This window comes from Callorhinus ursinus, unplaced genomic scaffold, assembly GCF_003265705.2.
Source record: "Callorhinus ursinus isolate GAN/ISIS: 27379988/994484 unplaced genomic scaffold, GSC_fseal_2.0 scaffold2, whole genome shotgun sequence".
Taxonomy (NCBI): domain Eukaryota; kingdom Metazoa; phylum Chordata; class Mammalia; order Carnivora; family Otariidae; genus Callorhinus; species Callorhinus ursinus.
Window position 1 is genome coordinate 30,697,293 of NW_027397064.1, and position 22,444 is coordinate 30,719,736.

The 22,444-nt window shown below is 37.3% G+C and overlaps 1 protein-coding gene across 3 annotated transcripts in view; it reads right to left on the reverse strand.

Annotated features, from left to right (window-relative positions):
* The window catches only part of CYP20A1 (cytochrome P450 family 20 subfamily A member 1), a 75,584-nt gene that overhangs the window by 10,544 nt on the left and 42,596 nt on the right, over positions 1-22,444 (reverse strand). For all 3 annotated transcript variants that reach the window (XM_025893006.2, XM_073879847.1, XM_073879846.1), the window contains 5 exons: positions 13,598-13,713; positions 12,760-12,814; positions 9,908-10,028; positions 6,635-6,746; positions 5,367-5,431 (listed from right to left, as the gene is read on the reverse strand). In XM_025893006.2, the coding sequence (XP_025748791.1) occupies positions 5,367-5,431; positions 6,635-6,746; positions 9,908-10,028; positions 12,760-12,814; positions 13,598-13,713 (469 nt within the window). The remainder of the gene's footprint in view (positions 1-5,366; positions 5,432-6,634; positions 6,747-9,907; positions 10,029-12,759; positions 12,815-13,597; positions 13,714-22,444) is intronic.

Here is a 22,444-nt window from a genome sequence, read left to right on the forward strand (position 1 = left end):
GAGATACCACCTCACACCAGTCAGAATGGCTAAAATGAACAAGTCAGGAAATGACAGACGATGGTAGGGATGCGGAGAAAGGGGAACCCTCCTACACTGTTGGTGGGAATGCAAGCTGGTGCAGCCACTCTGGAAAACAGTATGGAGGTTCCTCAAAAAGTTGAAAATAGAGCTACCGTATGACCCAGCAACTGCACTACTGGGTATTTACCCCAAAGATAGAAATGTAGGGATCCGAAGGGGTACGTGCACCCCAATGTTTATAGCAGCAATGTCCACAATAGCCAAACTATGGAAAGAGCCAAGATGTCCATCAACAGATGAATGGACAAAGAAGATGTGGTGTATATATATACACAATGGAATATTATGCATTCATCAAAAAACCCGAAATCTTGCCATTTGCAACGACATGGATGGAACTAGAGGGTATTATGCTAAGCGAAATAAGTCAATCAGATAAAGACATGTATCATATGATCTCACTGATATGAGGAATTCTTAATCTCAGGAAACAAACTGAGGGTTGCTGGAGTGGTGGGGAGTGGGAGGGATGGGGTGGCTGGGTGATAGACATTGGGGAGGGTATGTGCTATGGTGAGTGCTGTGAATTGTGTAAGACTCATGAATCACAGACCTGTACCTCTGAAACAAATAATACATTATATGTTAAAAAAAAAAAAAAGATAGTAGGAAGGGAAAAATGAAGGGGGGTAAATCGGAGGGGGAGACGAACCATGAGAGATTATGGACTCTGAGAAACGAACTGAGGGTTCTAGAGGGGAGGGGGTGGGGAGATGTGTTAGCCTGGTGATGGGTATTAAAGAGGGCATGTACTGCATGGAGCACTGGGTTTTATACGCAAACAATGAATCATGGAACATTACATCAAAAACTAATGATGTAATGTATGGTGATTAACATAATAAAATAAAATTTAAAAAAAGGGAACTCTTGTATACTACTGGTCTGAATGTAAATTGGTATAGCCACAAGGGAAAATAGTATGGAGATTCCTCAAGAAATTAAAAACGAATTTACCGTATGATCCAACAATGCCACTTCTGCATATATATTCAAAGGAAACAATGTCATTATCTTGAAGAGATACCTGCACTCTCATGTTTATTGCAGTATTATTGGGCCCTAAAAAAGAAGGAAATCCTGATATTTGCACAACATGGATGAACCTGAGCGGAAATCAAAAGCCCACCACTTAACCAACGAAGCCACCCAGGCAGCCTGATATACCTCTCTATTTATATGTGTCACCTTCAATTTCTTTCATCAGTGTCTCATAGTTTTCAGAGTATAGGTCCTTCACTCAGTTAAATTTATTCCTAGGTTTTGGAGGTTTTTTGTGTAATTTTAAATGGGATTGTTTTCTTAATTTCTCAGATGCTACAGATTTCTGTATAATAATTTTGTATCCTGAAACTTTACTGAATTCATTTATTAGTTCTAATAGTTCTTTAATGGAGTGTTTAGGGTTTTCCATATATAACATCATGTCATGTGCAAATAGTGACAATTTCACTTCTTCCTTACCAATCTGGATGCCTTTTATTTCTTTTTCTTATCTGATTGCTGTGGTTAGGACTTCCAGTACTGTGTTGAATAAAAGTGATGAGACTGAACATCTCTGTCTTGTTCTTGATCTTAGAGGGAAAGCTTTCAGCTCTTCACCAATGAAGATGATGTTGGCTGTGGGTATGTCATATATGGCCTTTATTATGTTGAGTTATGTTGTTTGGCTATTTGAGGTCTTTTATCATATACAAATCTTAGGATTATCTGTTCTAGTTCTGTGTAAAATACCATTGGTATTTTGATAGGGATTGTACTTTGTTAATGTGGAAGCAGTCAAATCCTGAGAAAGACTGGAAGATGGGCATTTGCCTGCACCCTTGGGATTAACCTTGGTGGCTAGCCACAGTAAATACCTGCATGCTTATTAACAAGTACTTCTTCGTTTGCTATTGTCCTATGGTACTTATGAATACAAGACCCCCTGGCTATCAGAGTTAGGTAATTTGGGGCATGTCCCTCAGATAGCAGCTATAAAATTGGGGCACTAGATGTGTACACAAGGGAGAGGCCTATGGTTTGGTTTTATTGTTGGAGTGAATTGGGTGCAGGTCATGCCCACTCACTCCCGCAGGCTTCAGGGAAGATCATGGCCATTACATGGAGATGTGTGCTTACTAGAAGCTGGACCCTAAGGCAGCAGCTTCTAAAATATGCAGTCAACCTCCTTCCAGGAAAAGAGTCTTTGCGTGCTCCCTCTTTGCTGAGCCCTGGGAGAAAAGCCACAGGAAGTGTTTGTGTTCCCATCATACACTATTAAGAACTACTTCTTTGTTTTCTATAAGCCTGTGGGACTCATGAACACATTCCCTGATGGCTTTCAGAACTAAGTGTTTTGGAAATCCGTATCTTCAGTGGGAGTCTTCAATCTGGGGCAGTAACTGTGCAGTCTAAACTCTTCAATTCTCGAGGAGAAGCTGGCAGTTGGGAGTTCCCTCCCGATTATATGGCATTGCGCTGGGAGTGGGTTTATTGTAAGAGTGAGTATTTTCTCATTTTCCCAATGTGTCTCAGTTAGTTTCTGGATTTCTCTCAGAGGGAACTGCTCCATGCATAGTAACACTGGGTGTGCCCAGGAGAGGAGGGAAATTCAGGAGCCTGCTATGTCACCATCTTGGTCCCAGTCCATTCTGAGGTTTTTGATATTTGCCTTCCTCCTTTTCAGTGGAGAATTTTGTATTAGTCTGGTTTTTAAAGTTGATAATATTTCATAATTTAGAGTAATATTTACATTATTGTATATTTAATCACAGAACTTGACCCAGGTTTTCTTGCTCTGCAATACAGCCAATATGGTAATAGTTATAATGTATTTCTATCATTTCTTTTTTTTTTTTTAGATTTATTTGAGAGAGAGAGAGAGTGTGAGCAGGGGGAGGGGCAAAGGGAGAGGGAGAGAATTTCAAGCAGACAACCCACTGAGTGTGGAGCCTAAAGCAGGGCTCAAACTCACGACACTGAGATCATAACTTGAACCAAACTCAAGTGTTGGACACTTAACTGATTGAGCCACCCAGGAGCCCCTCTATCATTTCTTTATAAATAAATCATACACAGACATTTTTTCTATAGGGAGAATACCTATAGTTAATAGTTAATGTCAGTTACTCACTCAAAAAGAAAACCTCTAAAAACCGTAACGAAATACCACCACATATCTATTAGAACTAAAATAAAAACAGTGATAGTAGTCAGTGCTAATGAGGCTGCAGAGAAGATGAATCTTTCAAACACTGCTGGTGAGAATCTCTGAAAAACAGCCTGGCAATTTCTTGCAAAACTAAACAAGCACTAACCATATAACCCAGCAATTGCATCCTTGGGCATTTATTACAAAGAAATGAAATCCTGGGGCGGGCGCCTGGGTGGCTCAGTTGGTTAAGCAACTGCCTTCGGCTCAGGTCATGATCCGGGAATCCTGGGATCGAGTCCCACATCGGGCTCCCAGCTCAGCGGGGAGCCTGCTTCTCCCTCTGACCCTCTCCCCTCTCATGCTGTTTCTCTCTCTCTTTCAAATAAATAAAATCTTAAAAAAAAAAAAAAACTGTTTGAAATCCTGGGGCACCTGGGTGGCTCAGTTGTTAAGCATCTGCCTTCAGCTCAGGTCATGATCCCACAGTCCTGTGATTGAGCCCCACATCAGGCTCCCTGCTCACCAAGAAGCCTGCTTCTCCCTCTCCCACTCCCCCTGCTAGTGTTCCTGCTCTCGCAGTATCTCTGTCAAATAAATAAATAAAATCTTAAGAAAAAAAAATGAAATCCTATGTTCACACAAAAACCCTTATATGAATGTTCATAGCAGCTTCATTACCAAAACAACCCAAATGTTCTCCAGTGGGTGAAAGGCTGAAAAACCCTGGTATATCCATATTAATAGAATACTATGCAGCTATAAAATGGTATGAAACATACTATGTTGACCTCAAGAGCATTTAGTTTAGTGAAAAAAGTTAATCTCGTCATCCTTGTCTATGTGACAGTTACATTTAAACAGTAATTAATCAATTGTCTCTACAGGGTCTAACTATCTCAGTTTACGTACATTTTTGTTAGTGTGAATTGTCTCTCAAGGGGGAGGTGCCCATTTCAGAAAGTTTTTCATTATGACAAAACATTATGACTAACATTTCCTATATATGATTATATTTGATTCCTGAAAATTATTTCCACATTTTAGCATATATATTTTTTTAATATTTTCAATTTGTAACCTAGATTCTCTGTTTTGAGGGAAGGAATAGTGTCAAAAGTTCCAGCAAATTTCTTATATTTTTCACATTACATTTCAAATTTATCAAAAATTTGGCATTTTCCACATGGTAATTTTTTTAACAATTTTAAAATTGGAAATATTAGTTTTTCTAAATTATAAGCATAAATTTTTCTACCAATGTGTATTTTCAATTTTGTTATAAGTCATCTGAAATATAAAATTTACTTTTTACTTACAGCAAATTTTGAAGGATTGCTATTTCATTTATTAATAGATTTATTTTAATATCATTATATTATTAAAAACTGAAATGATACGAACACTTAATAAACCCCTCATTATACTCCAGAAATAGGTACAAATACTTCAACCATGCCACCAACTCTGTCCCACTGCACTTCACACAGCTGTATTTTTTTTAAGATTTTACTTTTAAGTAAATTCAACACCCAACGTGCAGCTCAAACCTACAACCCCAAGATCAAGAGCTGTATGTTCCAATGACTGAGCCAGCCAGGCACCCCTACACACCTCTCTTAACCCCAGTCAACTCAATATATAACCTTCTACCAGGGCAATAAATCTGAATCCATTTCTTTAAGGTGAATTTTACTTGATGCCTATCTAGAAGGCAAACAATAGCAGCTTTGTTCTTCACTTTTTCCTTCCTCTGCCATTCTCACATATAACACATATAGAGACAACATATACTTTCTGAATTTGACTAAAGAGATTAATAATCGAGACCAACGGCAGGAAAACAAAGAAATTCCAAAAGAAAATCCAATTACCAACAAAAGAATTCCAAAATTCTATTGAAATTAAAGAATCATTGTAGAGATTAAATAGGTCTTAGGAGAGAAGTGATAATAGGAAAGACAAAGAGTAGCAGATAGCAGATTCATGAAAGAAAGAGCAGTGAACAGAAGATACTAAAGAGAAGGCAGTGGCTTGCTTATATCATTGTCACATATTAAATTTTCTCCTCAAAACTTAGAAAAGGAATGCAAAACACACAAACACATACAAATCAATAATCACAAAGATAAAGATAGATATTTCATACTTATGTGGTGATGGCCAAGTACTGGGATCCTGAAGTACCACACCAAGAGCATAAAGAACAAGGGTCTGCAAAAAAATTACTCTAGTTAGTCAAGGCCTAACAGAGACAAAATGACTGCCAAGAAGCCAACTCATCCTAGATGCTCTTTTAATATAGATGAATATAAAATAAAAACAGGAAATAATAATACACAGGTCATTATTTTGATTTTACAGTGGAGAAGGCCTCCCTAAGCATGTCAAAATCTGGCAGTCATAAAGGAATAACAGACTTAACTACGAAAATTTAAAACCTGCATCCAGTAAAAACAAAACACACCAAAATCACCAGTAAAAGATAAATAATAGGAAAAATATATTTTCCATATAACTGACTGTTAGTATGTACAATATACAAAAAGACATATAAGCTTACTAGAAAGAAGTGAGTTACAAGCACATAATTTACAAAAGAAGAAATACAAACTGATAAATATGTACGAAAAGCTGCTCAATCTCTCCAATGATCAGGGAAAAGCAAATTAAAATAATGAGACAGTATTTCATATAAGAAATATATAAAAAAAATCATAAATCCAGGAGTAGTCAGAATATGGAGAGAAAGAGCATTCTCATACCCTGTCACTGAAAATATAAATTGCCTCTTAGAGGGCAATTTAAATTTAACATAAATAGCACTTTGACCCCAAAACCCTATTTCTAAAGCTCTACTCAATACCTATACAAGTATATAATTTGTAATGACAAAAAAATTGATGTACTCTAAATTTCCATCAATGGAGACTGCTTAAATAAACTGTAACACGCTCATGCGATGGAATACTATATATCCATTAAAAATAATGAGTTGGAAAAAAAAATAATGAGTTGGAGCTGTATCAAGTACCAGTTGTACTAATAACTAATAACCATACCTAATGAAAGAAGCAAATTAATGAATGATATATGAAAAGCAACTTTTCACATATAAATTCAGTTTTTAAAATACACAGATGTGTATATACACATACAGAGTAATATATATACATAGAAAAAGACCTATAAAAATACACAGTAAAGTATTAACAGTAGTACATGTGAGGAAGGGAGCCTTTCTTTTGTATTGCTTATACCCTAAAACAGCATACATTATTCTCATTTAAAATAACTATGCCTTTGATTTAATAATAGGTATCATTTATTAGACATTTTAGACAATACAATTCAAAACCACATGCTAAGAGTTGAAAAGAATAACTGAATGAGTTAAGTATACCAAATGTTTCCTACCTCTCTAGGAATAATAAATTTGTCAATCTTTTCTTCAATATCTTGAAGCCGGGCAGAAACTGGGGTCAGTTTGGCAGTCCGAACAGTTTCACAAAGTACTTGCCGACAATATCTGTTTTAAAAAGTTTTTTTACAGTTCCTTAACTCTGGGAAAGGCAGTTTGAAATGTACATACATTTTTTAAAATTTTTTAATTGTTATGTTAATCACCATACATTACATCATTAGTTTTTGATGTAGTGTTCCATGATTCATTGTTTGTGCATAACACCCAGTGCTACACGCAGAACGTGCCCTCTTTAATAACCCATCACCAGGCTAACCCATCCCCCCACCCCCTCCCCTCTAGAACCCTCAGTTTGTTTTTCAGAGTCCATCGTCTCTCATGTACATACATTTTTAACAACTTTAATAACCTTCCTAATTGGAAATAGTCACATCATAATTCTAATTTACTTGAAAATAAGTTATCTATTAGAGGTATATAAAGTCCAGGTAGGTATAAATTTAAACAAATAAAAACAACTTTAAAAGTACCAGAAGAAAACTCAAAACAGTATTTGTATAATTTTTAAGTAGAAAAATCCTTTATTGTTAATAAATTTAATAAATTTAAAAAATTTTAACACAGAAATTTCCTATTCAAAAATTATAAAAATACCAACACAGTGACAGAAACCATAAAGAAAAATACACATACTCCAACTATGGAAATTTTTTTTGCATATTTAAAAAAATATTAGGTGTACATCACAATAAGAATAAAAGCTAAAATGTATTGAAATCTTACCAAAAGCCAGTTCTATTAAACACTTTCTATGTAGTATCTCATTTAATCCTTATAAGAACCTCAGGGATGCTATTATTATTCTAATTTATAGATTTTTAGAAATAAGACAATTGTTTAAGATCACATAGCAGGGAAGTGGTGTCAACAGGATTCAAACCCAGGTCTGCCTTACTCCATAGCCCGTAATCATAAATACTAAACTATTGTATGTATCATTAAATAACAATCCCATTTCTAGGACTTTATTAATAGCAACAGCTGGAAATATTTAAAAAAATGCCAAGCATAGGAATGTTGATTGTTTATAATATTTTAAAAACAACAAAAACAAATAAGGAAAATCCTTCCTTTCCTCTTTGAACCACTATTTATTGGGTACCTACTACATTACAAGCACCATGTTAGATACTGAACTACAATAGTGAATAAGACAGATACCCACAAAGGGATTCAAGGTCTAGTTGGCAGGGAAGGCGAGAGAGGTAGGGACAGGAAGGATAACAATTTAAAAAGCACAATAACTGTTATGATAAAGCCAGGTCAGGATTTTGGAGAACATATGGCAGTAGCACATAACTAAAGAAAGGACTTTGCAGAGAAATAAGCACTTTAGGCTGAGACCTGCAGAAAAAACTGGAGCTAGCTAGAAGAGAAAGGAAGAGAGAATCTAGACAAAGGAGTAGTCTGCAAAAGCCAAGAGATGAGAAAGAGTACTATAGCTTTGAAGAAACAAAAGAATTTCAGTATAGTTAAACCTAAGGTATGAAGAGGCACAAATAAGAGATTAAGGTGGGAAAGGAATATAAGGCCCAGCTCTTGAAATGCCTCCTAAGCCATGTTGGTGAGTTTAAATTTTATCTTTTTTATTTTTTATTGTTATGTTAATCACCATACATTACATCATTAGTTTTTGATGTAGAGTTTAAATTTTATCTTAAGGACAACCAGATCACTGAAAGATTTTAAATTGGGGAGTCATCTACCCAGATGTTAACTCCTCAGGTAGAGAAAGATTACTAGTACAGTGATTCTCAACATTAGAATTAGAGCACATTGGAATCATCTATGAAGCTTTTGAAAACTTCTGATGCCCAAAGACTGTTGATTTGGAATTGGTCCTCAGTTATCTTTATGATTAAAACACCCAAAGTGTTTACTGTGTGCAGTCATAGGCTCCAGTAGCAATTTGAAGACTGGCTTAGAGGGCTGCAAGATCCAAGCCTGAAATATCCCAGACAAGCCGATAGTGGTCTGAACAGTGGGGACAATAAAAAGAACTAAAATTAAACTTCTAGGGACGCCTGGGTGGCTCAGTCTTTAGCATCTGCCTTCAGCTCATGTCACGATCCCGGGGTCCTGGGATCAAGTCCTGCATCAGGCTCCCTGCTCGGCAGGGAATCTGCTTCTCCCTCTCCCTCCCCTGCTCTCTCTTTCTCTCTCTGTTCAAATAAATCAATAAAATCTTTAAAAAAAATAAAGAGAAAAAAATCTTTTTAATTAAGGTTATTATCTACATATAAAAATTCATCTATTTTACTTGTATAATGTGAATTTTAGTAATTGTGTATAATTGTGTTACCACAACCACGATCAAGATACAGAACAGTTCCCTCACCCTAAAAACCTTTCTCATTCTCCCTGCTAGTTGATCCCCTCCCCATTCCTGGCCCCAGACAACCACTGATCCCCTTTCTACCACAACAGTTTTGACCCTTCTAGAATTTCACCTTAAGGAAATTATATTGTATGCAGTCTTTGTGTTTGACTTCTTTCACTTAACATAATGACATTTAACCACATTGTTGTATATATTGATAAGATATTACCTTTTACCACTTGATAATATTCCATGGTACAGATATAACACAATTTATCTATTCACCAGCTGATGAAAATCTGGGCTGTTTACAGCTTTTTGCTATCATGAATAATATTGCTATGAACATTTGCATAAAGGTCTCTGTGTGGACATATTTTTTCATTTCTCTTGGGTAAATGTCTCGGAGAATTTCTGAGTTGTATGGTTAAGTGTATGTTTAGCTGCCACACTGTTTTCCGACAGGTCTGTACCATTTTGCATTTCCATCAACAAGATATGAGTGCTTTACTGACTTGAACATCGCTGATACTATTTTATATAGTCTAATGTAAAGGTTTCCCAAAACTACCTAATTATTTTACTTATTTATTTGACACAGAGAGAGAGCACAAACAGGGCAGATGGAGAGGGAGCAGCAGGTTCCCCGCTGAGCAAGGAGCCCGATGAGGGGCTCAATCCCAACCTGAGCCGAAGGCAGATGCTTAACCAACTACCTTATGATTTTAAAGAGCAAATTAAATTATCTAATAAGATCTGTATGTAAACACTTTAAGTCCTTTAAAAATATATACCTTTCCTAGATATTATCATTAGCTTTAAATAAGCTAGTTAAACCAACTCGAATTTACCCGTTCATGATATCCGCTTTTTATTGTATTCTTACCTGAGCTGCTCGATTTTCTCTGGAGTAATAGGATCCTTCCCAAAAACTTGGTCTATCTCTTCATAAAGTTTTTTCTGAACCTCTTCAGAGGTGGTTAAAAAACAGATTGCCCAGGTGCACACTAAGTAAAAATTTACATTCATAACAATGAAAATAGCTAATTGATAGTTTGGGTGCAGAATAAGATAAAACATACTATTTTTTTCTTGTGTTTTCCTTCTCTTCTGATATGGAAGACACATAAAGCTACCAAAATAATACCATGATTATTCACAGGATTTGTACCTCATTGAACATAACATGAATATTTATAGAATACTCCTAAAGAGATCTGCAATTGCTTTCTTAAAACTGGCAAGTAACTGAAGACAAGAATGCATTTTACTTTCGGTAATTTTAGTCTACGTGCTGCTGAAGCGAGCACTACTTTCGGTAAAACAGTAATGATAATAAATAAACTTCATTATTCTGAAGGAGTGTTAAATGTTGGTAACTGTAATGGATTGTCTAGTTCACCCAATCCTGTGTAATAAAAATACTGATTTACTAGTTCCTTCAGGAGACCTAATGAAAGGATTTATACAAATCAGGGTAGCAGGAGATTTACCTATAAATCAATATTCTAAATTTTTACTTGTAATGGTAGATACACTGGTTCAGGAATTGGTATTGGTTATTGCTTAGGACAATAGTTCTCTAAAATCACCCGGGAACTGGTTAATGGCACAACCCCACATTCACAGATTCTGATTCAATAGGTTTAGGGTGGAGTCCAGGCATCTGTACTTCCAACAAATACCACAATTGTTTTGATGAACACCAAGACTGGAAGATTACTAAACTTACAGGCTTACTTTTGCTTAAAATGGCTTATAGATTATATTCACTGAGGAGATGAAAAGGTAAGAAAATTACATGATGAACATAAAACAGAGAAAATAAGAGAAGTTATATTTCCTGTAGAAATCCACTGGGATTATAACTATTCAAAGAATGGAACTATCCAGATACCTTCCAGATACTATTACCTCTTGCCCTAGATTATGCTTGAGATGACTCTATACTACTTTTTTCTGTGTCAACCACTTTTAAAAATGTATTTAGTAATTTCTACTTCTACTTATTAATGATCTCCTTCTTGAGCTAAGGGCCGACTTAAATTTGTCTCAGTTACTTTTTTTTTTAATGTTTGCCTAATTCACTTATCCAATTCTCATGCCTAGAAAGGACATAATTCACTTTCTGTACTAAATGTTATTACCAATAGAATTAATACCTACCTGGTACTCAACTTTTTTTTTATAATTTATTCATATTCAGAGTTTATAAAAAGGCACAGGAGTAACTGCCTGTCCTTAACTTTTTCCTACATATACTTCTTTATTAGGGCTTTTGAATGAACTATAGAATTTCTGCTTCACAAGTGATATGAAAACTTGTGCAGTGTACAATATGTACATGTTTGTAATTTTACAACATACAGTAATATACAATATTGAAAGATTTACTATAAGGATATGCACACAGTAGGCACTCATAAACCCTGCTTCACCATATTATCACTTCAAATTAACATAACTATGTGGTTTAATAATCTCAAACACTGGTTCTTTTGTAGGACTCTGAAGTATGACTAAGCATAGCTTAAAAAATAATATTTTAAGTCATGAACGTTCTTTAATCATGATACTGAACCAAAGACACAACTGCAGATTTGAGAATACCTTGGAGGTCATCTAGACCTAAACTGTTATTTTAGAAAAGGAAAAAAATGCAGAGGCAGATATCTTGCTCAAGGCTAATAAGTAGCAGAGGATTAAGGTTTCCTGCCTATCTTGACTCTCAAAAAAATTCAGAGGTACCTTAAAAAATAACCAAACCACATGCAAAGAAACAGTGATAGTCTGAAATCCTCCCTAAAAGCTGCAATAATATTAAAATATTAACCCAACTTTGGAAATGGTCACTTTTTTGCTCTGTATACAGAGCACAACTGCTTCAGATTTTTTGAAGGTCTTTAGCAAAGATATAGTTTAATAATGTAGTAAATTTTTAAAAAAACAAGGTAAGCACTTTTTAAAGAAGTTCAATACATTATTTTTGACACATGCACACCCAGATTCCATTTAACCTATAATACCTGGACATCTCTAGATGTCAAAAATTTTATAAAGAAGAAAAATTTATGGGAAGTTTACATTTTTAATCACTATTTTTAAACAAAAAGAGTTGTAAATGAAATCCTTCAAATGATCATAAATTTCTTCTATTTCAAACTGTTTTGATACTTCCTTTAGCATTTTATATTACTATATTTTTATAAACATACACAAATTTTTATAAATACCATGAATGAATGGTACTCTGCTAAACTAAAAAGCAGTAAGGAAACTTAGAAACATATCACACATTTTAGAATTTTAAATAAAAATCATCTTCAATTCCACCAAAAGAGTTCTTTCAAATCGTGGTTTCTGTGGCCTATATCCTCTGTTGGTAGACCTTAATAATAGCAAACTGGATTGGAGGCAAAGTGAAAAGCTGCAGCAGGAAATTGAAAAGCTCACTGCTCTGGTTGGAAAGGTGTCAGTAACAGTTCATTTAAAGGCCCTAACTAGAATTCACAATCCATAAACCATGTCAAGAAATTTATGGCAATGTTCAGAGGTGGCATAGAGCACCTGGGGTTAAGAAAAAAAAAAAAAACAGTAGCTGTGTGAATCAAGCCTTTCAAAGAAGAATAAAAAAGACAAGAGAAGGGAAATTATAAAGAGGTCTTATAAACAATGTTTCCTTTATTTTAACCATGTATATTTTATAATCTATCTCAAAAAGAAATCAATTATACTTACATTTTGCAGTTATTACACAACTGGCCAGAGAAAATATCATACTGTCTTCAAGGATCTAGGAGAGAAAATTAAGTTTAGAAAGTGTAAAATATAAGGTGGCCTGTATTAGACCCTATCAAAATAACCTATAGTATAGAATTGGGGTCAAGGAAAGGAAAAAAGAATATTATTTCTTTATAATGTTTTCACTTAAAAAAATCGAATGTAAAAACCAACCTAAATACTACATTGCCTTTTTGATGCAATAAACATTTATTGGTAGTTATCACTGGCTCATGCTTTGTTTTTCCAAACAAACTGCCTCAGTGCTATCTTTCTGGCTTGGCCAGGTGCAGCAACAAAGCCTCAGGAACGGTGCAGAAGAGGCTACCACTATCCTTGGAGCCTTATTCAATTCTGCACCTATACACATCCAGAAACCCATTCTGTCTATGAAGACTCACATGTGTAGAGGGGGCAGAAGGTTCCTATAATGAACAGGTGTGGTAATAATGGTTCCACTCTTGTCCTTTGCCTGACAACACCGCAAACACAGTGGTATGCTGGGGATAACAGAGTGCTTTGGGAACAAGTCAAGCTGCCAACCTAGTCAGGTAAGTCCTCCTCTTTTATGATCAGAGAATTTTGATTCAACATTTGCTTATGCAATATTAAATAATATATAGATGCTTCAAAGAGCTAAATAATAAGAGACTAAATACTTGTATTATTTACAGATGATGTACAATAAAACAGAAGCCATTGAATTTTGGGAGTGCATCTGGATTAAAGTGAATACAAAGCACACTATACATATGTGATTATTGTTTACTTGATAAACATTTAACAATTAAATCACCTGTTGGTCATTAAGGTTCCCATGTACTAAGGAGTCAATGAAAATATGTTGACCGAAGTTTCCTCCTTTTCGTTCTTTTATGATTTTCTTTAAAATAGATTCCAGTTGTCTAAGGGCTAAGAGAAGAAATACAAAAAGGATTTTAGAATATAAGCATTTGTAAAAATTGAACACTTTTTAATATTTCTGTACAATGTTGCTATGTGCAGAATAAAACTTTCCAAAAAAAGAGTTGTAAGCAACAATTTTTAAAAGCTAATTTATGTTTAAATTCATCAATTTTATTTTCCTTCTTTTTTGCTAAATTTTACATACAAAAAGGTGCAAATACTATATATGTACAATTTAAGGAATAATTATAAAGCAAAGACCCCTAATATCACCACCCAGGTCAAGAATGGGAACTAACGCTAGCACCTTGGAGGCCTCCACACACATAAACGTCTCCCCTGATACTACCTACTTGCCTTCTAAAGTCTGTCTTTCTTTTTTTAAGATTTTATTTATTATGTGACAGAGAGAGCACAAGGAGTGGAGAGGGAGAAGCAGGCTTCCTGCTGAGCAGGGAGGCCGATGTGGGGCTCGATCTCAGGACCCTCATCAAATACTATTCAGGTGTTAAGATTTTCATTTGGATCTTGGGATTCCATGCCCTCTTGGACCCCATACTCTCCCCCACTTTGCTGCCTGCTCATTCTCAGTCTCCTTTCGATGATTCCCTCTCATCTCTCATATTTCTTAATGAGAGAAGGTCTAAGGTCAGGACTCAGCTTTTGGACCTCTTTTCTGTTTTTCTTTCTTTTTTTTTTTTTGCTGATGCACTATTCTTTTTTTTATTATTGTGTTATGTTAATCACCATACATTACATCATTAGTTTTTGATGTAGTGTTCCATGATTCATTGTTTGTGCATAACACCCAGTGCTCCATTCAATATGTACCCTCTTTAATACCCATCACCAGGCTAACCCATCCCCCCACCCCCTTCCCCTCTAGAACCCTCAGTTTGTTTTTCAGAGTCCATAGTCTCTGATAGTTCGTCTCCCCCTCCGATTTACCCCCCTCATTTTTCCCTTCCTGCTAACTTTTTTTTTTTTAACATATAATGTATTATTGTTTCAGAGGTACAGGTCTGTGATTCAACAGTCTTACACAGTTCACAGCACTCACCATAGCATATACCCTCCCCAATGTCTATCACCCACCCACCCCATCCCTCCCAACCCACACTGCTCCGCAACCCTCAGTTTGTTTCCTGAGATTAAGAATTCCTAATATCAGTGAGATCATATGATACATGTCTTTCTCTGATTGACTTATTTCGCTCAGCATAATACCCTCCACTTCCATCCATGTCATTGCAAATGGCAAGATTTCATTCCTTTTGATGGCTGCATAATATTCCATTACATGTATATACCACATCTTCTTTATCCATTCATCTGTGGATGGACATCTTGGCTCTTTCCATAGTTTGGCTATTGTGGACACTGCTGCTATAAACATCAGGGTACACATACCCCTTCGGGTCCCTACATTTGTATCTTTGCGGTAAATACCCAGTAGTGCAATTGCTGGGTCGTAGGGTAGTGCTATTTTCAGCTTTTTGAGGAACCTCCATACTGTTTTCCAGAGTGGCTGCACCAGCTTGTATTCCAACCAACAACGTAAGAGGGTTACCCTTTCTCTGCATCCCCGCCAACGTCTGTCATTTCCTGACTTGTTAATTTTAGCCATTCTGACTGGTGTGAGGTGGTATCTCATTGAGGTTTCGATTTGGATTTCCCTGATGCCAAGTGACGTTGAGCACTTTTTCATGTCTGTTGGCCATTTGGATGTCTTCTTTGTAAAAATGACTGTTCGTGTCTTCTGCCCATTTCTTGATTGAATTATTTGTTCTTTGGGCATTGAGTTTGGTAAGTTCTTTACAGATTTTGGATACTAGCCCTTTATCTGATATGTCATATGCAAGTATCTTCTCCCATTCTGTCGGATGTCTTTTGGTTTTGTGGACTGTTTCTTTTGCTGTGCAAAAGCTTTTTATCTTGATCAAGTCCCAATAGTTCATTTGTGCCCTTGCTTCCCTTACCTTTGGCGGTATTTCTAGGAAGAAGGTGCTGTGGCTGAGGTCGAAGAGGTTGCTGCCTGTGTTCTCCATTAGGATTTTGATGGACTCCTGTCTCACAGTTAGGTCTTTCAACCATTTTGAGTCTATTTTTGTGTATGGTGTAAGGAAATGGTCCAGTTTCATTCTTCTGCATGTGGCTGTCCAATTTCCCCAACACCATTTGTTGAAGAGACTTTTATCCACTGGACATTCTTTCCTGCTTTGTCGAAAATTAGTTGACCATAGAGTTGAGGGCCCATTTCTGGACTCTCTATTCTGTTCCACTGATCTATGTGTCTGTTTTTGTGCCAGCACCATATTGTCTTGATGATGACAGGTTTGTAATAGAGCTAGAGGTCTGGATTTGTGATGCCACCAGCTTTGTTTTTCTTTTTCAACATTCCTCTGGCTATTTGGGGTATTTTCTGGTTCCATACAAATTTTAGGATTATTTGTTCCATTTCTTTGAAAAAAGTGGATGGTATTTTGATGGAGATTGCATTAAATGTGTAGATTGCTCTAGGTAGGACTGACATCTTCACAATATTTGTTCTTGCAATCCATGAGCATGGAACATTTTTCCGTTTTTTTGTGTCTTCCTCAATTTCTTTCATGAGTATTTTATAGTTTTCTGAGTACAGATCCTTTGCCTCTTTGGTTAGATTTATTCCTAGGTATCTTATGGTTTTGAGTGCAATTGTAAATGGGATCAACTCCCTAATTTCTCTTTCTACTGTCTTGTTGGTGGATAGGAATGCCACTGATTTCTGTGCATTGATTTTATATCCTGCCACTTTACTGAATTCCTGTATGAGTTCTAGCAATTTTGGGGTGGAGTCTTTTGGGTTTTCCACATAAAGTATCATATCCTCTGCAAAGAGTGAGAGTTTGACTTCTTTGCCGATTTGGAAGCCTTTATTTTTTTCTGTTTTCTGATTGCTGTGGCTAGGACTTCTAATACTATGCTGAATAGCAGTGGTGATAGTGGACATCCCTGCCGTGTTCCTGACCTTAGGGGGTAAGCTGTCAGTCTTTCCCCATTTGAGAATGATATTCACTGTGGGTTTTTCATAGATGGCTTTTATGATATTGAGGTATGTACCCTCTATCCCTATACTCTGAAGAATTTGGATCAAGAAAGGATGCTGTACTTTGTCAAATGCTTTTTCTGCATCTATTGAGAGGATCTTATCCTTTATTAATGTATTGTATCACATTGATTTGTGGATGTTGAACCAACCTTGTAGCCCAGGGATAAATCCCAGTTGGTCATGGTGAATAATCCTTTAAATGTACTGTTGGATCCCACTGGCTAGTATTTTGGTGAGAATTTCTGCATCCATGTTCATCAAGGATATTGGTCTGTAATTCTCCTTTTTGATGGGGTCTTTGGTTTGGGGATCAAGGTAATGGTGGCCTCATAAAACGAGTTTGGAAGTTTTCCTTCCATTTCTATTTTTTGGAACAGTTTCAGGAGAATAGGTATTCTTCTTGAAATGTTTGGTAGAATTCCCCTGGGAAGCCATCTGGCCCTGGGCTTTTGTTTCTTGGGAGATTTTTGATGACTGCTTCAATTTCCTTAGTAGTTATAAGTCTGTTCAGGTTTTCTTTTTCTTCCTGGTTCAGTTTTGGTAGTTGATACATCTCCAGGAATGCATCCATTTCTTCCAGATTATCTAACGTGCTGGCATATAGTTGCTCATATGTTCTTATAATTGTTTGTATTTCTTTCATGTTGGTTGTGATTTCTCCTCTTTCATTCATGATTTTGTTGATTTGGGTCCTTTCTCTTTTCTTTTTGATAAGTCTGGCCAGGGGTTTATCAATCTTGTTAATTCTTTCAAAGAACCAGCTCCTAGTTTCGTTGATCTGTTCTACTGTTCTTTGGTTTCTATTTCATTGATTTCTGCTTTAATTTTCATTAATTTCCTTCTCCTGCTCGGTTTAGCCTTTATTTGCTGTTCTTCTCCAGCTCCTTTAGGTATAAGGTTAGGTTATGTATTTGAGACCTTTCTTGTTTCTTGAGAAAGGCTTGTATTTCCCTCTTAGGACTGCCTTTGCTTCATCCCTGATCTTTATTATTTCTCTTCTCCTGCTGGGTTTAGGCTTTAGTTGCTGTTCTTTCTCCAGTTCCTTTAGGTGTAGGGTTAGGTTGTGTATTTGAGACATTTCTTGTTTCTTGAGAAAGACTTGTATTGCTATATACTTTCCTCTTAGGACTGCCTTTGCTTCATCCCAAAGATTTTGAACAGTTGTGTTTTCATTTTCATTTCTTTCCATGAATTTTTTTAATTCTTCTTTAATTTTGTGGTTGACCCATTCATTCTTCAGTAGGGTGCTCCTTAGCCTCCATGTATTTGAGTTCTTTCCGACTTTCCTCTTGTGATTGAGTTCTAGTTTCCGAGCATTGTGGTCTGAAAATATGCAGGGAATGATCCCAATCTTTTGGTACCAGTTGAGACCTGATTTGTGACCTAGGATGTGATCTATTCTAGAGAATGTTCCATGGGCACTAGAGAAGAATGTGTATTCTGTTGCTTTGGGATGGAATGTTCTGAATATGTCTGTGAAGTCCATTTGGTCCAGTGTGTCTAAATTTAAAGTCTTTATTTCCTTGTTGATCTTTGGTTTAGATGATCTGTCCATTTCAGTGAGGGGGGTGAAATTTAAAGTCTTTATTTCCTTATTGATCTTTGGTTTAGATGATCTGTCCATTTCAGTCAGGGGGGTGTTAAAGTCCCCCACTATTATTGTATTGTTGTTGATGTGTTTCTTTGCTTTTGTTATTAATTGGCTTATATAATTGGCTGCTCCCATGTTAGGGGCATAGATATTTACAATTGTTAGATCCTTTAAGTAGGATATAGTGTCCTTCCTCATCTCTTATTAGAGTCTTTGGTTTAAAATCTAGTTTGTCTGATATAAGGATTGCCACCCCAGCTTCCTTTTGGTGTCCATTAGCATGGGAAATGGTTTTCCACCCCCTCACTTTCAATCTGGGGTTGTCTTTGGGTCTAAAATGAGTCTCTTGCAGACAGCATATCGATGGGTCTTGTTTTTTAATCCAATCTGATACCCTTTGTCTTTTGATTGGGGTATTTAGCCCATTTACATTCAGGGTAACTATTGAAAGATATGAAATTAGTGCCATTGTATTGCCTGTAAGATGACTGTTACTCTGTACTGTCTGTGTTCCTTTCTGGTCTGGTTACTTTTAGACTCTCTCTTTGCTTAGAGGACCCCTTTCAATATTTCTTGTAGGGCTGGTTTTGTGTTTGCAAATTCCTTTAGTTTTTGCTTGTCCTGGAACCTTTTTATCTCTCCTTCTATTTTCAATGATAGCCTAGCTGGATATAGTATTCTTGGCTGCATATTTTTCTCATTTAGTGCTCTGAATATATCATGCCAGTCCTTTCTGGCCTGCCAGGTCAGTTGTCAATCTAATGTTCCTACCATTGTAGGTTACAGATCTCCTCTCCCGAGCTGCTTTCAGGATTTTCTCTTTGTCTTTGAGACTCATAAGTTTTACTGTTAACTGTCGGGGTGTTGACCTATTTTTATTGATTTTGAGGGGGGTTCTCTGTGCCTCCTGGATTTTGATGCCTGTTTCTTTCCCCGTATTAGGGAAGTTCTCTGCTATAATTTGCTCCAATATACCTTCTGCCCCTCTCTCTCTTTCTTCTTCTTATGGGATCCCAATTATTCTAATGTTGTTTTGTCTTATGGTATCACTTATCTCTCGAATTCTGCCCTCGTGATCCAGTAGTTGTTTATCTTTTTCTCAGCTTCCTTATTTTCCATCATTTGGTCTTCTTTATCACTAATTCTCTCTTTTGCTTCATTTATCCTAGCAGTTAGAGCCTCCATTTTTGATTGCACCTCATTAATAGCCTTTTTGATTTCAACTTGGTTAGATTTTAGTTTTTATTTCTCCAGAAAGGGTTTCTCTAATATCTTCCATACTTTTTTCAAGCCCAGCTAACTTTAAAATCGTCATTCTGAACTCTAGTTCTGACATCTTACTAATGTCCATATTGATTAGGTCCCTGGCAGTCGGCACTGCCTCTTGTTCTTTTTTTGAGGTGATTTTTTCCATCTTGTCATTTTGTCCAGAGTAGAATAGATGAATGAGAGAACAAAATGCTAACAGGGTAACAACAACCCCAGAAAAATATACACTAAATGAATCAGAAGAGACCTGAAACCGGGGGAAAAGAAAGGGAAAGAAAGGAAAGAAAGGAAAGAAAGGAAGAAAGAAAGAAAGAAAAAGAAAAAAGAAACAGAAAAAGTTAAAAACAAACATAAAAACAGAATATGATCAAATATGATCAGGCTGGTGTACAGATCAGTGCCACACACTACATTTCAGGCGTATTTGGGTCTGTTAGAAGAAAGTGCCTCTCAAAATTTTAAAGAAAGAAAAACATATATATATATATATGGTTTCCAAATGTCTTTGCTGGAGGCGGAATTGCCCCGCCCTTGCCGGTCCGGGCTAAGTAATCTGCTCGGGTTTGCTCTCAGGAGCTTTTATTCCCTGCAAGCTTTCGGTACAGCCTTGGAGGAGGAGAATGAAAATGGCGGCCTCCCAATCTCCACCCCGGAGGAGCCAAAAACTCGGGGTCCCACTGCTCAGTGCGCCTGCAGAGAAAAGCAGTCAATCACTCCCGTCTCCCCCGTTTCTGGCCGCACTGCGTGCTCACCTGGCCTGTGACCAAGCGTTTCTATCTCTGGCTCACAACCCCATGTGGAGTCTCCAAACCCAGGAGATCCCTGCGATGCGCACCTGCACCGCTCCTCCCCGGGGAGGAAGAGGAGTCTCCCCGGATCTGCCGCTTGCTGGGTCCCTGTTGGAAGAGCAGTGGCCCGACTGTGCCACGGATCACGGTTTATGACAACCCTGAGCTGAGAGCCCACTCCTCGGCTCCGTCTCTGCAGCCAGCTTCCCCGCTCCCGATACCTGGGAGCTCTGCTGCACTCAGGCACCCCCGGTCTTTTTGTGACCCTGAAGGTCCTGAGACCACACTCTCCCAGCGAGGATTCCACCCCCCACTTAGCCACTGGAGCAACATCCCTCAGCAGAGTCGACTTCTAAAATTTCTGATTTTGTGCTCCGCTGCTCTATCACTTGCCAGTAGCGACTAACGGAGGCCCCCTCCCCTGCCATCTATCTTCCCGAATATCACCTCGGATTCACTTCTCCGCACGTCCTACCTTTCAGAAAGTGGTCGCTTTTCTCTTCAGAGAGTTGCTGCTATTCCTTCCTCCGATCTGTTGAGTTCGTAGGTGTTCAGAATGGTTTGATCCCTATCTAGCTGAATTCCTGAGACCAGACGAAATTTAGGTCTCCTACTCTTCCGCCATCTTGCTCCTCCCCCGCCAGACCTCTTTTCTTTTTCTATTTATATTCATTACCTTGATGGTCACTAGTCTCAAGGCTTTAAATACAACCTATGGACTGAACACTCCACATTTGTATTTCCAGTTTGGACTTCTTTCCCCTGAACTCCAGATTCATCTATCTAACAACGAACTTAGCATCTCCACTTAGATGTCTGAAGCCTATTAAACATATCTACAAATGAACTCTTGATCTTCCCCAGCAAAAAGTGGATTTTCCCAAGTCTGCCCTATCTCCCTAACAACTTCATTTTCCAAATACTCAGGCCTGAAACCTTGGTGTCTCCTTCTCTCTTATACCATACAACTAACCTGTGAGCTAATGTCTGTGTTCTAACTTCAAAATACAAAATTACTCTTCCTTTTTTTCTTCCTTCATTCTCTATTTTCTGCTGCCTACCACCTAGTCCAAGTCACATTATTTCTCTTGCCTGGTTCATTTCAACAGCCCCTGAATTAGTCTCACTGCTTCTGCTCTACCTGCCTATAATCTATCACAGCAGCCAGAGTGACCCATTAAAAATGTAATTCAGATTGGGGTGCCTGGCTGGCTCAGTCAGTAGAGCATGCAAGTCTTGATCTCAGAGTTGTAAGTTTGAGCCCCACATTGGATGTAGAAATTAAAAATAAAATCTTAAAAAAAAAACACAAAACTCAGATTATAACTGCTAAAATCTTCCAGTGGCTTCCTATCTCATAGTAACAACCTAGTCATACAATGAGATACAAGCCAGACAAAATCTGTCCCTCCTCCCCAGTCTTTCTGGCCTCATCTCTTCTATTCCTCTTCTGACTGACCACTCCAGCCAAAAAGTTCCCATCTCCAGGACATTGCAATTACTTTCCCTCTACATAGAATCTTCTTCCTTTGGACATGTGGATAGCCACATGATCTGCAGTGAGTGATTTCCTTATCTCTTGCAAGTGTTATAAGTCACCTGATCTTAGTGAGGCCCTTCCTAATAACCTCATTCAAAACTGCAACCTCCCCATCCCTAGCACACCCTATCTCCCTTCCTGATTTAATTTTCTCCATAGAACTTTTCATGTTTTAAAACACTATTCAGGGGCACCTGGGTGGCTCAGATGGTGGGGGGGTCTGCCTTTGGATTGAGTCATGATCTCAGGATCCTGGATCAAGTCCCGCATCGATCTTTAGTCGATGCTTAGTCCTGCTAAGCAAGGAGCCTCTTCTCCCTCTGCCTGCCACTCCCCCTGCTTGTACTCTCCCTCTCTCTCTCTGGCAAATGAATGAATAAAGACTTCAAAAAAAAACACTATTCGGTTTACTTATGTAGATTATTGTCTGCTGCTTCCCACTACAATTTTTGTTTTATTTA